General features: G+C 42.5%; 1 protein-coding gene across 4 annotated transcripts in view; it reads right to left on the bottom strand.

Moving 5' to 3' along the window:
- The window catches only part of pot1 (protection of telomeres 1 homolog), a 330,564-nt gene that overhangs the window by 267,987 nt on the left and 46,134 nt on the right, over window positions 1-16,443 (bottom strand). For 3 of the 4 annotated variants that reach the window (XM_043709136.1, XM_043709133.1, XM_043709135.1), the window contains exon 2: window positions 2,990-3,127. In XM_043709136.1, the coding sequence (XP_043565071.1) occupies window positions 2,990-3,112 (123 nt within the window). In that variant the 5' untranslated portion in view covers window positions 3,113-3,127. The remainder of the gene's footprint in view (window positions 1-2,989; window positions 3,128-16,443) is intronic. The other variant, XM_043709134.1, reaches the window with a different exon arrangement.

Genomic DNA, 16,443 nt, shown 5'->3' with positions numbered 1-16,443 from the left:
GTGAGTGAGTGAGTGAGTGAGTGAGTGAGTGAGTGAGTGAGTGAGTGAGTGAGTGAGTGAGTGAGTGAGTGAGTGAGTGAGTGAGTGAGTGAGTGAGTGAGTGAGTGAGTGAGTGAGTGAGTGAGTGAGTGAGTGAGTGAGTGAGTGAGTGAGTGAGTGAGTGAGTGAGTGAGTGAGTGAGTGAGTGAGTGAGTGAGTGAGTGAGTGAGTGAGTGAGTGAGTGAGTGAGTGAGTGAGTGAGTGAGTGAGTGAGTGAGTGAGTGAGTGAGTGAGTGAGTGAGTGAGTGAGTGAGTGAGTGAGTGAGTGAGTGAGTGAGTGAGTGAGTGAGTGAGTGAGTGAGTGAGTGAGTGAGTGAGTGAGTGAGTGAGTGAGTGAGTGAGTGAGTGAGTGAGTGAGTGAGTGAGTGAGTGAGTGAGTGAGTGAGTGAGTGAGTGAGTGAGTGAGTGAGTGAGTGAGTGAGTGAGTGAGTGAGTGAGTGAGTGAGTGAGTGAGTGAGTGAGTGAGTGAGTGAGTGTGAGTGAGTGATTGAGTGAGTGAGTGAGTGAGTGAGTGTGATTTCAAGGCTGAATCACAGAGAGGTCAGACCCAGGCAGGCAATGCTTCGAGTGAATGGGTGGGTGGGGGAAGAGGTTGATGGAATAATCCACAGGAAATCTGGATAGAAAGGGTTGGAATCAGAGTAACTGGGATTTTGTAAGTGGATTGCAGGATTAGAGAGCTTTCATTGAAGCATGCAGCTCTGGAAGATTTAAATAAAAGGAACAGAATTTCAAATTAAAGGCACGTGATTCCAGGAGCCAAAGTAGATCAGCAAGGACATCGCAAATATGAAATAGTCCCGTGGAGTGGAACAGCTTTTCAGGTGAATTGAGATCAATGGGAAATGTACCATTTGAGTGTGACCAGAGGAGCAAAGGACGATTCAAATGAGTGTAGTTTGGGCACAAGGCAGGTGATACTGCAGAGGATAAAGGGTCAGAAGCTCAGTCCAGGGATGACTAGCTCACCAAGACTGAAGTAGATGTTCAGTTTAAGATAATAGCTAACAAGGGGATGGTTGTAATCGGACAAGTTTTTTGACAGGCGTGGAGAACAGGACATTCTCAGTATTCAGCTGTAGTTGGACAACTGATGTTGGACAAGACTAGATGTTGGACAAGCAATCTGACAACACAAAGCTGTGGAATGTTAAAAGGCAGGTGGAGAATGACATATTACATTATTTAAAAATATTCAGCATCTCAGACGGACTGAGAAACCATGGATGGAGAGCATGATCTGCAAAAATGGACAGTCTTTGACAACACTGTTTGACTTGTAACACCAGAGGGCACAGTACAAAATGCTGTCAAGTGATCGGGACCCCAAATTCAACATTCTAAATTAACCCACAGTCTGACAGAAAAAGGGTCAAATTCAGTTAAACAGCAGCCAGCAGCTATTGGCTGCAGAGAACAGTGGAAAAGAGGTCACAAAGGTTCAGGGGGAACCAGTTACAACAGCCCACGGGTTGTGTATTGGAGAAGTATCAATCAGACTTTCTGGACCTTGACTTCTGGCCAGTACCTGAGAACGTGCACTTTAGACTTTCCCGACATGGCCACAGAGAAGGGAGTTAGTGCAACCCCATTGGATGCTTTGAATGGCACATATGATCCCATTGACCAAAGGCCACAGAACATTTGGAAAGATCCAGGGTGAGGGGAGGGGACAAAACACATATCTGGAAGACCCCCCTCTCAGTGAAGATACACAGCAGGACTCAGTGGAAGCACGTCCAGTAACCTGCTGGTCTTTCAGAGCAAGGAGCTGACTTCGACTGTTTATCGCAGACTGGCAAATTCCAAGGTCCAGGACTACATGCTGAGATATGCCCTAAAGCTTGGGGAAGCTGCTTCCAAGGCACAGTGGGAAAAGACCAGCATCTAATGTCTTTCTTTCAAAATTAAATGGGAGTCCGTTCAATTATCTGGTCTCCCCTCCTGTCTCAAATGTATGTAAATATAATTTTGTATCGGTAAGAAATGCTTGGGTTCTGTTTGCTCTCCATATGCCAAGACCATATAAAATCGAACTGCTCTAGTAACCATTCATGGCTACAAAGATTTTTTTAACATTTTTTGAAATAAAACAAAAGTGCAACGACCTAAGATGACCCAGAAGAAGATCCACTCTGACTTGCGGGACCCACTTTTGTGGAAAGAGACTGGCCCTACATTGGAGAGGGAGGAGAGTCCAATGGCCCAGCTCCAACATGTGGATCATTGAGGGTAATATCCTTTCTCAGACAGATAGAGCTAGACAGAGAGTAAAGATTGTGGGAATTTCACAAACGCTCACGTTTTAGTAGGAAGCATTTTATTAACAAAATAGAGTTGAACTGCAAACCAAATTCTGAATCCTTCTGTCTATTCGCCCAAAAGAAAGCTTGAGTAAAGTGTTTTAAACATTTAAACTGGTCAAAGGGTGCAAAACATGGACAAGAAAATTTAACAAGGCTTCTTTAGAAACCGAAATTGGATGAAGTCAAGACTCGCCTCGATTGCAAAATCCAAAATTTTAAATACCTGTGTCATCTATCAAACTCCGTACTGGCTCAGAACAGAAGTTTGTTTAAGAAACTTTGCCGAGTTTTAAACACCCATCAGGTCAATATAATTTGCTATCTTTATTATCCAGTGGATGTAGACTCTGCCTATCATTCCAACCAAAATGGTTTTCATGGACATGATTTGCTGAAATCAAAATGACAAACCATCAATTGCCAAGAGATTACGACAAAAATGAAACTGATTTATCCATTAAATGTTGTTGTAAGTTTGAAGTGCTTATCTGTTCAAGGCAAAACTGTGCCATAAATATGCATTTCAAGATCCATAACCAGCACTTTTTTTTGATGAAACTGGAATTTCAATCAATTGCATAATAATTGTTGTAAGGGTTAGAGCATGCTCAGCCAAGACCCACAGAGACAGAGACAGAACTTACCTCAACATACTTATCGTCATAGACAGAAGACAACTGTAGCTTATCAAATTCAATCCGTTGCATATGGCTGGGCAGTTGTGTTTCAATCAGACCATCAGACTCTTTCAGCTGCTGAAATGGCATGGCCAATCCTACTGACTAAGAAAGAATGAAGTCAAATTGAAAGTACATCAGTATAGTAACAGATTTAGAAATTATTCAGCAACAAAATACATCAGGTTCAATCAGGACAAAAATATGCAAGTAAAATACTCCATGTGCACCCATAGTTCCATCTGATGATGCCGGACATGAAATATCCAAACACATGGAGAGTGCCCTATTGATGAACAGAAACAGAAACTATGTTCAGCTACAATGTAAAACCCAACAGAACCTTCAATTATACTGATTTGCTTTCTCCCAAATACTGTGATACAATTTTCTATGTAAAACAAATTGCAGAAATTTGAAGTGATCAAAATGCTAGGGATCTTGGAACAGTTGGAGCTTTCCAGATGGAGACCAAAAAGAATTCTGTTGGCTATGTATACAAAGTAATACAGAGCAAAGCAGAATGAATGGAACAAAGGTGCACATGGGGCAACAAAATACACAACCAGCGCTTGAAGACCCCAAAGGCATTCGTATCACTGGATGTAGGTTTGCTCGCTCAGCTGGAAGGTTCATTTTTAGATGTTTCGTCACCATACTAGGTAACATCATCAGTGAGCCTTCGGATGAAGGACTGGTGGTATGGCCCGTTTTGTATTTATGTGCTTATGTTTCCTTGGATTAGTGATGCCATTTCCTGTGGTGATGTAATTTCCTTTTTTTCTCTCAGGGGGTGGTAAATGGGATCCAACCCAATATCAGGGTTCTTAGCAGAGGCAGTATTGCAGAGACTCCAACAAACAGCTCTGCCAATCATCCAACCCAAACTTTAGGTCCGCTACGTGGATGATACCTTTGTCATCACTAAATGAAACAAATTAGAGGAAACCTTCAAGACCATCAATGATACCTTTACTGGCAGAAAATTCACTAAGGAGGAGGAAACCATAACAAACTGCCATTCCTAGATGTCACAGTAGAGTGAAACTTCAAACCAATGGGCGGCACGGTGGCACAGTGGTTAGCACTGCTGCTTCACAGCGCCAGAGACCCGGGTTCAATTCCCGCCTCAGGCGACTGACTTTGTGGAGTTTGCACATTCTCCCAGTGTCTGCATGGGTTTCCTCCGGGTGCTCCGGTTTCCTCCCACAGTCCAAAGATGTGCAGGTCAGGTGAATTGGCCATGCTAAATTCCCGTAGTGTTAGGTAAGGGGTAGATGTAGGAGTATGGGTGGGTTGCGCTTCGGCGGGGCGGTGTGGACTTGTTGGGCCGAAGGGCTTGTTTCCACACTAAGTAATCTAAAATCTAATCTAATGTCTATAGGAAAACAACACATACGGATCAAATACTGAACTACAGGAGTGATCATCCCAACATCCACAAACGAAGCTGCATTAGAATATTATTTCAATGAGCCAGCACACACAGTAGCACAGAGGAACTACACAGTGCATTCAAAAAGAATGGGTACCCAATGCACACAGTCCGCCGATTTCTTAGCAACAAACGCAAACAAGCAGACAAAATGTCCAGAAACTCTAGCCACTCTCCCCTAAATCAAAGACATCTCAGAAATGACTGCCAGACTACTCAGACCTCTTGGCATCATGGTAGCCTACAAACCCACCAACACACTAAAACAGCAGCTAATGAACTTGAAAGACCCTATACAGACAACAAGCAAAACCAATGTCATTTATAAAATATCTTGCAAGAACTGTAACAAACACTACATTGGACAAACAGGCAGAAAACTAGCCACCAGAATACATGAACACCAACTCGCCACAAAAGGACATGACCCTCTCTCACTAGTATCTTTACATACAGATAAAGAAGGTCACCATTTCGACTGGGACAACGTATCCATCCTAGGACAAGTCAAACAAATACACACACGAGAATTCCTAGAAGCATGGCATTCCAACTGCAACTCTAACAACAAATACATTGACTTGGATCACATTTACCACTCCCTGAGAAACAGAACAGGAAATGATGTCACCAGCCCAAGGAAACCTAAGCACGTAAATAGCAAGTGGGCTATACCACCAGTGCTTCATCCAGAGCTCACTGATGATGTTACCTAGTATGGTGACGAAATGTCTGAAAATTAACCTTCCAGCTCAGCAAGCAAACTGACATCCAGAACCTCAACCTGAGCTCCAAATCTTCTCGAAACTCGCAAATTCATATCACTTATTAGATGTGGATCAACCAAATTCACATCCTGACAGCCAATGCTCAACTCTTCAAGGAGTTTAACCCACAAATAGGTAAAGATGCATGTTTGATCCTTGGACCATGTTGAGAAAGTTGAACAAAGCCAGCTTTTATTGGAAGGAAGGTTTGTTGTAAGGAAAGTTAGCCTGTCTGTCTATTGGCTAGGGAAATGGGGGAAAAATACTGGGCAAGTCTTGGCTCATCAAGATGCATGGCCCCTGCTATAAATGGTGTGTGTGGACACCAGACAAGGAGACATCACTTCTCCCCTCTAGGAACAAACACTCACTAACACTCAGGAGGTGAATAAAGACCCAATTCCTGAACAGACTAAAGAATCATGTAGTACCTGTGAAAGTGGACCCTAATAGACTTAGACTGCACATTTGAGGACCCCAGGGTATCCCAAAGCACTGCACAGCCAATTAAATATTTCTCAAATACAGCCTTTGCTGTAACATAATATGCACAGCAAAGGATTAAAGCAGCAAGGTGATAGTGACATCAAGAGATGTTTAGCATTGTTAAAGGAATAAATTGTGAACAGGGCGCAGGCAAAAACCGGTCTGTTCTTCTTTGAAACAGGACTTCCAAACTGATGTACCTTTAATTGGTGGGATTATTTACACTTAGCAGAGAGGAGAGGTGGGACCGAGAGTAAATGCTTCATATATCTGATACTGCAGAGTTCCCAGCTCCTTACTGCACTGAAATAAGGATTTGGGTTTTGTGCTCAACCCTTTGAAGTCAGATTTCCACCCATAATGTTCTGTCACAGAGGCATGAGTGCTATCACTAAGCTACAGCAAGAACAGAGTGAGATGGGGTGGCGGAATGGAAGGATGATAGGCAGAGCAAATGTCACTAAACCCTTATGGTGATAAAGAGAGACTGGAACTACTGCATCGTAAAGAACAAATAATACCAGTGCTTTAACAGTTAAAACTAGAAATGAAGTATAATTAAACACCTTCCTCTGCCCCACCACAAGCTCTGATTGCTCGGTGCCTCCAACTGAGAGAACAATCTAAGTAACAGTATGTGCACCTTGCTGGTCTTGATGACAGCTTACCGCTTGATGAAACAGCCAGAATGAGGTGAAAACCATCAACAGAAAAACCAACAGCATTTCTGGGGTCATTACAATCAGTACTGAACCTGAAGCAAGCGGTCATCTGCTTCCTCCAGGTTGTGTCTGCAAATCAGAACCTTCATTTTTGTAAAAGGAATATTTTGTAGGTGCCCATTCAGCAGCGTGTGTGCTCATCTTACTTCAGAAAGCAATCCACTGAAACACACTGAAACCTCACACTCTGTTCACTGAGAACCTATTAAAAGGGCACAATCTCTTTAAAATACTTGAATGGAAAGCAAAGAGGTTGTGCATAAATGTTGTGGACTATTTTCAGTGTGAAAACAAGCTAGAAACATAATTGATTTATGTCATTATGGTAGTATATGTAGCTAATAATAGTATAAGAGTTGTGATGTCATGTTGCGGTTGTACAGGACATTGGTTAGGCCACTTTTGGAATACTGCATTAATTCTGATCTCCCTACTATAGAAAGGACAATGCGAAACTTGAAAGGGTTCAGAAAAGATTTACAAGGACATTGCCAGGCTTGGAGGGTTTGAGCTTCAGGGAGAGGCTGAATAGGATGGGGCGGTTTTCCCTGGAGCGTCAGAGGCAGAGATTTATAAAATCATGAGGGGCAAAGATAGGGTGAATAGCCAAGTTTTTTCCCCAGAGTAGGGGGGTCTGAAACCAGAGGGCAGAGGTTTAAGGTGAGGGGGGAAAGATTTGAAAGGGTCCTAAGGGACAACATTTTTTACCCAGAAGGCGGTGCGTTTATGGAATGAGCTGCCAGAAGAAGTGGTGGAGGCTGGTACAATTACAACATTCAAAAGACATCTGGATGGGTATATGAATAGGAATTGTGTGTAAATGAATCAAAACCCGCATCCCAATTTTCAGTGATTAAGACTTAACAGCGATGTAAGTTTGCCCAAGTATATCACTTCAGTTGTAGGACACTTTGATCTTTTATTTTACATTCTGTGTCCTATGATGCTGCCCCCCCCCCCCCCCACCCACCCCACTACCTGAAGCAGCAAGACAAAAGCTTGTACTTCCAAATAAACCTGTTGGACTCTAACCTGGTGTTGTGTGATTTTTAAAGTTTGTCCATCCCAGTCCAACACCAGTACCTCCGCATCAATAGGAAGGATTTAGAAGGATATGAGCCACATGCTGGCAAATAGGATTAAATTATCTTGTCAGCATGGATGAGTTAACCGAAAGGGTCTGTTTCCATGCTATCCAGCTTTATGACCCGATGACTCTACAGTAAATCCTTACAACACTGAATCAGCACTTTAGGTCCCCATTGCAAATTTTCACCATGCTGGCTCCTCACAATTTTAATTGACTATTACTTTACTCAAAGGATCTACCTTCCAACTGAAGCAGATTGCGCCAAACACAACAAACTGATTTGTTCGAGACATGACCTATTTCCAATTGTAATCAGAAACTTTAAAAGACCTGTGTTGGGACAAGAGCAGTAGTTTTTTTTTCTCAAAGTTAGCTGAAGGGTTAGCAGGCTGGACAGATGGACTGAAAACACCACTTGGAAAGTAGTTAACAGAAGCCTTGCAGTGCTCAACAATTCACAGCAAGCATCTGAATTTGTATTGTTCACATACCCAGAGTTAATGCAAAACAAATTCTGCACGCCACAAGTAAAACGAACATGAATTTGACTCTGGGCCATTTTCCAAGGTGCAAAACAAACTGGTTTTTGTGACCTGGCAGTGTAGAGTTATACATAATAGTGAGGAAAAACAAGGAGGTAACATACAATACAAAACCCTGCCACATAGGAGGTCAGTTAATCTACTGCATCTATGCCAGCTTGTGTGAAAGAACTATCCAATTAACTCCACTCTGTTCTTTTCCATAGTTCTGAAATGTTTTCTTTTTCAAATATTTACTTAATTCCTTTACAAAAGTTGCAATCGAAGCTGTTTATGCGACACTTCCAGCATAAGCCATGCAAATCCAAAATAGGGCATTTCATATAAGAAAATCCTCATCTGTCTTCTCATATTTAATTCTGACTACTGCCTACCCTGGCGGTGGAAACAGGTGTTCTTTACCTAGGCTACAAAAAAAAGACCTCATGGATTTTGAAATACTTTTATTGAATCTGTCTTTCTGTTAAAAGGAGAACAATTGCAGCTTCTCCAGTCAATTAGTCTACAAGTGCTGCAGCCCTCTTATCACGACAGGTAAATCTTCTGTACTCCTTCTCCAAGGTATTGCATTACTGAGCGTGATGCAGGGCTTATTCTATATCCCCCTCCTCCTCATAATTGTCAACATGACCAACCAGAAACATAAACTGTAGTGAGATACAAGTCGGTCACCTTGTTTTATTACTATCACAGAAGCTGCTTTTTCATATTTCAAAAATATATTTTAATCTTAAAAATACCTTTATATACATATGTAGTCACAAAAGTAGTTCAGTTCCATACAGAAGCATATGGAGAAATGAACACATGCTGGAGTCTGACTCGATCCAGCAAACAAATCAATGGCATTTCTTACTTGTTGAAGATTATATTGAAGGATTGGGGGGGGGGGCTCCGAGAACTGAACAGACCCCCGTTTAACTTTGGCAGAAAGGCGTCACACTGCAGTGATGGCAAGGGGAGTGAATGCTGAGGGTGGCGGACAGGCTACCAATCGAGCTGACTGCTTTGGCTTGGATGTTGTTAAGCAACGTGAGTGTTGTTGGAGCTGCACCCACTCAGGTAAGTGGGTAATATTCCATCACACTCCCATCTTGTACATTATCAATGGCAGACAGGGGATTCGGGAGTTGAGTCACCTCAAAGTTCCCCAACTCTTATGTGCACTTGGGAGATTCATGTCTGAGAGAAAAATAAATCCCACAGGAACAAATCAGAACTGTGTGTGTCGTGCGTGTGTCGTGCGTGTGTCGATCCCCAATGCAGAGAGAGAGAAAAATAATAGGGTGAACTTCTATCACACACAGCTTCGTTGATGCCAGAATTCTGTGTCTGACCAGAAAGAGTTTAATCCCCAGGACATCTGATCACCTCAAAGTTCCCCAACTCTTATGTGCACTTGGGAGATTCATGTCTGAGAGAAAAATAAATCCCACAGGAACAAATCAGAACTGTGTGTGTCGTGCGTGTGTCGATCCCCAATGCAGAGAGAGAGAAAAATAATAGTGTGAACTTCTATCACACACAGCTTCGTTGATGCCAGAATTCTGTGTCTGACCAGGAGTTTAATCCCCAGGACATCTGATCCTAAGTGATACACTGGTGGGTTGCAATAAAAACCATTACATTAACACACAGGTGGAAGAGTTTAGAGATGTAGCTGAACCATTAAAACAAATAAACTCTGCTCCAGTGAACAGTTACAACAAAGCCCTGACACTAAGAAACCCTTTGCAGAAAGTCAGAACTAATTCATTTTCTTCAAATTGCAGAAAAAAAATAAATTTATCAAGATGTATACATCACAGCTTATGTGTTTCATTTCCATCATGAAACTTCACTGAAGATTTTCAGATATGCCACCGGATGACTGAACAGGTTTTGTTTCCCATAATCTTTATTTTCTTTCACACCCACTCCCAACAACTGTTTTAGCATTTATATTCCATCCGTAGCCATGCAAAGAAACAGCAACACGCTTCTTTATGAAGAAACAATCTTTGCCGTTCTGACAGGCGTCTCTTAAAACCAAAGCTTTTGACATTTCTTTCTCAACCAACTCCATCAAAACCTGCCAATTATCTCATGAAGACTTCTGGAAGCTTCATGAGTGCAACTTGGTTTCATGCATTGCAATTTGTTTGAATCTCAGATGCCAAAATAATCTAATGTAGAATAACAGAATCCCTACAGTGTGGAATCAGGCCATTTTTGGCTCTTTGAGTCTACAATGACCCTCCGAAGAGCAGCCCACCCAGACCCAACTGCAACCCAATCCCTATAACCCTGCATTTCCCCACCTAACCTACACATCCCTGAACACTATAGACAATTTAGCACGGCCAATCCACCTAACCTGCACACCTTTGGACTGTGAGGGGAAACAGAAGACATGGGGAGAATGTGCAAACTCCACAGAGTTTCATTATTGAGGTGAGTTCATTTGTTCTTTGCTTTTTATCTTCAGATGCGTAATACATTGACCCAGGAGCAATGTTTACTGACACCCACAAGTCAAACTAGCTTGAAAGACTTTCTTTCTTACAGAGATGAGGAGATTGATGTTTTTCGTGTGTTATGGAGTAAAAGTACTGGAAAGGGAGAACATACAAATTGCACTGCGTTCCTCTACTGTTACGAAGTATCCTTTGAAGAATGGGGAATCCTTACTGCTACGTATTAGACATTGCAATCCCACTTGATTGCAAACAGTTGCTGTCTGATCATAAATTACAAGTCCCAGGATATGCTTCATTCCATGTCATGTACATGCTGCAAATTCTGAGCTGTCGCTTCAGAAATTAGCCTTCAAGAGCATGTGTTTGTGAACCACAGAATTAGTGTGGTGTCTGACAATCCACTCTCGTGCAAGTTTACAGGGTAGTGTTACAGTTCACCGCAAGACAAGATCAGTTACATGGAATTAAACTATCTCACAATTAATTAACCACAGCAACCAGGCAAGAGTTCAAACTCCACGCCAGTTCGATACAACCCAAAATTCAGCACGGAAACAATCCATGCCCATATGCAGCAAAACTGCAAGTCACATCTGTGCCACTCAAGCGCCAGGAAGCAGCCGTCTCAGACATGAGAAAATCTAATCATATCCCCTTACGTTCAATTGCATATCTATCACCAAATCTCCAACAATCGACATCTTGGGGGTTACCATTGACCAGAAACTGAACTAGACAAATCTCCTGAACACTGTGGTTACATGAGTAGGTCAGAGACTAAGAATTCCACAGCACCAACCCATCTCCTGACTCTCAAAATATGTCCAACCATTGGCAAAGGATAAGTCAGGAGTGTGATGAAATACACTCCATTTGCCGTGGACGGGCATAGCTCCAACAACACACAAGTTTCATACCATCCAGGACAAAGCAGCCCACTTGATTGGCACCAAATCCACAAACATTCACTCCCTGCACCACAGAAGAACAGGAGCAGTACTGTGAACCATCTACAAAATGCATTGTGCACACATTTCATTTCAGTTCCCAACCACAGTAGACCGCGTTTCTAATTAGAATGCTAAACACAAGAACATCTGTCAAGAATTGAGCCAGACTGAAGCTATAGTTGTTACTGGGAACTTGATCTACAGGCAGAACATTGAGTCCACACCAACAACCTGAATGGAATCATGTTGTGGCAACACATCCAACACTAGATTTATAACTAGTTAGGGCCAACTTTAATGACAAGCAAATTTGGACAGCAGATGGTTATGGAGGGTGGGGGGACTGAGGTGGCCCACTCAAAATAACCCCAGGAACTGCACTGGATATTATTTAGATAGCGACTACAGTAACTATACTTTATGGCACGTGAAAGGAGCTTATGGACGGAACATAATAAAAGATGCGAAGTGTAGCAGGTCCTTGATCAGTTGAGGAAGTGGCAGACCCATGTCAAATGCAGTTTGATGCAGATAAGTTTCAGGGCATGCAATCTGGAAGGTCAAATCAAGGTAGAAGTTTCATGGTGACTGGTAGGGCTTTAAGGAATGACGTGCAGAGGGGCCTTGGAGATCAGGCTCATGGTTCTCTGAAAGTGGAATCTGGTACGGAGGGAAGGTTTTACGAGCAAAGGCTGAGGGCCTTGAGGCTGTTTTCGTTAGAGAAGCAGGTTGAGAGGTGACTTAATTGAGACATATATGATAATCAGAGGGTGGACACTGAGAGCCTTTTCCCTCGGATGGTAATGGCTAGCACGAGGGGACATAGCTTTAAATTGAGGGATAATAGATATAGGACAGATGTCAGAGGTAGTTTCTTTACTCAGAGAATAGTCGGGGTGTGGAACACACTGCCTGCAACAGTGGTAGACTCAATAACCTTATGGGCATTTAAATGGTCTTTGGATAGGCATATGAATGAGAATGGAATAGTGTAGGTTAGATGGGCTTCAGATTGGTTTCACAGGCTGGCGCAACATCAAGGGCCAAAGGGCCTGTAATCTGCTGTAATGTTCTATGCGAGAATGATCACGGTTATGTACAGTGGGTTAAGAATACTGATTATCTAAAACATTCTGAATTTAATTCATTTTACAAGAAAGGATAGATAAAGTACAGCCACCATCTGCACCTGATTGTGCATGATTCAAGTAGCAGGTCACACCTTTGAGTAGTATCTGGACAGATAAGTCTGAAAATAGACAGACATGGGAGACAAGCTGAGGTTCAATAACATTTCATCCTTGCTTTCTGTCAAGTGAGTAGGATAGATTTCACTTGTGAGTTTTTTTTCATTGTATGAGTCTGCTGCAAGTTTCTCAAATACCAGAGGGTGGGAGGGTGAGTCAATTGTGCTGAGGTGATTATTGATGAGCTAAGTGGTTGACTGCTGGGCCCGCTTTTTAAAGAGTGTTTTGTCCCCCTCCTTGAGGAGGCTGTACAGTGCAATTGAGTTCATCAGACGCTTCAATCCCTGAACTTAATCACTGTCTTTTACACTATCAGATATTATAATCAGCAGCATCTCTTCAGTCAACCAGTCAAAAATAATTTTGCTTGTGCAGTCTCACTACAGGGAAGAAAAAGAAATAGCGAAAGAAAGCAGCCTTGCTCCTGGAAGTAAAAAGCTAAAGAGGGTGAAAATTGCACTCACCCACTCTCTGCTCTCCCAACTACACAGAGGATGTCGCTTTTATACTGGCTTCCACAGTACCACCACCTCTCCTTCCAGCCTCATTGCATCACTGCATCTAATTATACACCATCCAACTCCACACTGGTTAGCTTAAGAATTGTCCCCTCAGGCAAAAAATACAAATGATCGATTTGCCAGAGGAAAGACACAATCAAACAATGGCACTTTAATGAAAACAGAGGGTGCTGGAGAAACTCAGCAGGTCTGGCAGCACCTGTACAGTGAGAAACAGAGTTAACATGTCACATCCAACCTGATTTGTTCAAGGAGGAGTCAATGACATCTTACTGTTGTGCCAATGCACATGGGGTAAGGAATAATCAGCAGCCATAACCATTATGAATTATGATGAGGAGGTGCCCGTATTAGACTGGGGTAGACAAAGTTAAAAATCACACACCAGGTTATGATCCAAAAGCTTGTACTTCCAAATAAACCTGTTGGACTATAGTTGAAGAGTGTGGTGCTGGAAAAGCACAGCTGGCCAGGCAGCATCAGAGGAGATGCCTAACCTGCTGTGCATTTCCAGCACCACACTCTTCAACTCTGATCTCCAGCATCTGCAGTCCTCACTTTCTCCTGCTGGACTATAACCTGGCATTATGAATTCGTATCGCTGCTATCTCCATAGAGACTCACAACTTTAAAATCACCTTTGACTTACTGGCTAAAAATGTTTGACAAGAAAAATTCCAAGATGTAGATGGCACAGTAGATGACACTGAATGGACTATGAGCAAGTTGTTGAAACATGATATGTTATGATCCAATATGTGCAATCATCCAAGCTCTGGACTCTGGGCACATGCAGGCATTTTGGTCATATGGAGGTCAGGTGGTGATCTATGCCACCCCAAAGTGATGGGTGGACAGGCAATGGCATCATGCAACATGGGGTAATCTCTCCCGCATTTGCTCCACCTGCTTTCACAATAGAAGGACAGAAAGAAGTGCTATCAGTTCTCTCTGCAGACAGAAGCCCAGTGACATAGCCCAGTCTGCAACCGCAGCCAGCAAACACAGAGAGATATTGCAAGTATCATCTAATCCAATCTGACACCTGAAGGTCGATGGCCATCGTCACTTCCACAGCCAGCACCAATAATGTTTCTCCCTGCTCCGAGGATGCAGTGCTGGCTGTTTTAAGTGGCAGATTTCATCGAATACCAAAAAGTTGTCTGAGAGGTTGTGCTCCATTAAGACCCTGGATGGAACCCTTCTCTTGATTCTCCCCCAGCTCTGTACCATCTGCATTCTTGTCACAATGCCACTGGCCAGGGAGGCTGACAGTTGTTCACCCATACGGAGGTGAAGGGTTCTAATCAGAAGGCGACTCCAAGTCTGCACCATGTCATCAGAATCTGCCATGCTAGTCCCTGTCAACTTTAGCCACCTCCAAAAGTAGCAAACACCTCAATAAACTTCTCAACCAGCAACTAACCCCGAAGTATTTGACTCCCCTTGCAAGCTGACAGGAGTGGCAGGGTTAAGGTTCTGCTGAACAAAGGCCAAAAACCGAACTGCAGGCAACAATTCAATGTTACAAAATTCAAACTGAGCACAGCCGATGCTGGAGATCTGAAACAAAACAAGAAAGTGCTGCAGAAGCTCAGTGGGTGTGGCAGCATCTGTGGGGAGAGAAGCAGAGAGATGACATTCGGCATTCCAAACAAGAGTCGTGGAAACATTAAGTCTGTTTTTCTCTCCATAGATGTTGCCAGACCTGCTACATTTCTCCAGCACTTTTTGGTTTTTTGACATTCTTCAATGTTAAACACTGACTGACACCTTGGTCTACCTACTTGGCATTGTATCAGTGCGGACTTCCTGTGCCCATCAGCTCCTTCATCCAAATACCATCCAGTTCAAGAGAGAGAGAGTGAGAGAGTGAGGGAGAGTGTACGCATGTGTGTACATGTGTACACTTGCGTGTGTGTACATGTATGTGTGCGTGTGTACGTATGTGCATGTGTGTGTACATGTATACACGTATGTATGTGTGTGCATGTGTACACATGTGTAACACAGGGAATCAAAGCAGCACTCTGTGCACCAAAAACACAAGGACTCAGCACACCCAAACTTTACAATAGGAGATTTCACATGTCCACTATTTTTCTGTAATTAGTGAACAAATCACAAACAGTGCAGCAGGGTGCAAGTTTCACTCACCCATAAATACATCTTATTAAAGTCTGAGAACATCGGAACCTGTGCTGTATTTCCGAAAACCCTTCTTTGAATTGGACTGATTCCAACGGATTAAAAAAAAATGTTGGTTTCAAAACAGAATAGCAGAATGAGGTGTTGGAGTGAAATCCCTTTCTCTGCAATCTAAATGGGCCAGTTCCTCCCGGGGGTTGGAAATGGAAGGCAGTTAGGATGAAAGCTTTTACACACCAGTATCCACAAGTTAATTCCAGGGCCTTTGTTCTTTATCGGATACAAGCGCGCAACATCTTGCGTCTCAACTGGTTACGCATTACTGTGCTGTTTTTGGAAGCAAATAAATTAAACAAAATGCCAATGGGTGTCTGAAAGGTACAAATAAGACATTTTGCAGAAATGTCACACAAGAAAAATGAAAATGCAGTTCCAAATTTCAAGTAGATAACTCCAAGTCATTTTAAATGTGCTTGGTGCTCATGGCTGATTAATTAAGGTGACAGGGGAAACCTAATTATCTATCCTGAACTCAGTTGAGGACTGTGTAACTAATGCACTCCTCTTAATTTCAGCTTTACAGAGCACACAGCTTGTTTCCCACTCATGTATAGAAAATGTAATCAGGCACATGATGGCTGGTACTGATCACTCCTTGCATCAGGAGCCATCAGAAGTTTCAATGGATAATTTTAAAACATGAGGCAACAGTGTGAAATCAAAGTGGCTCTCTCCTTGATGTAAAATAATAAACGGTGACTCTTTCAGAAGGCATTTCACACTCACTTTACGTTGTTTGGACAATTTCATTCATGCCACCATTAGCTTCAGCTCAATGCGAAATTCTTTCATTATCAAATAACATAGTAGATAATAATAAAACCCTTATTATCTGGCATGCATGGGGAACTGGTAACACTGGTAAATCAAAAATACCAGTTAACAGAGTTATTTTTACCAATGGCATACAGCACAATATCTGTAGCAAGGAATAAAATGTGAAACCAAAATGCCGGTATGCAGGAAATAAAGAACCGTCCTATTTTTATTTTGA

The sequence above is a fragment of the Chiloscyllium plagiosum genome, chromosome 19 (assembly GCF_004010195.1).
Source record: "Chiloscyllium plagiosum isolate BGI_BamShark_2017 chromosome 19, ASM401019v2, whole genome shotgun sequence".
Taxonomy (NCBI): domain Eukaryota; kingdom Metazoa; phylum Chordata; class Chondrichthyes; order Orectolobiformes; family Hemiscylliidae; genus Chiloscyllium; species Chiloscyllium plagiosum.
Note: the sequence above shows the minus strand (reverse complement) of the source record. Positions and strands in the feature narration are given on the sequence as shown.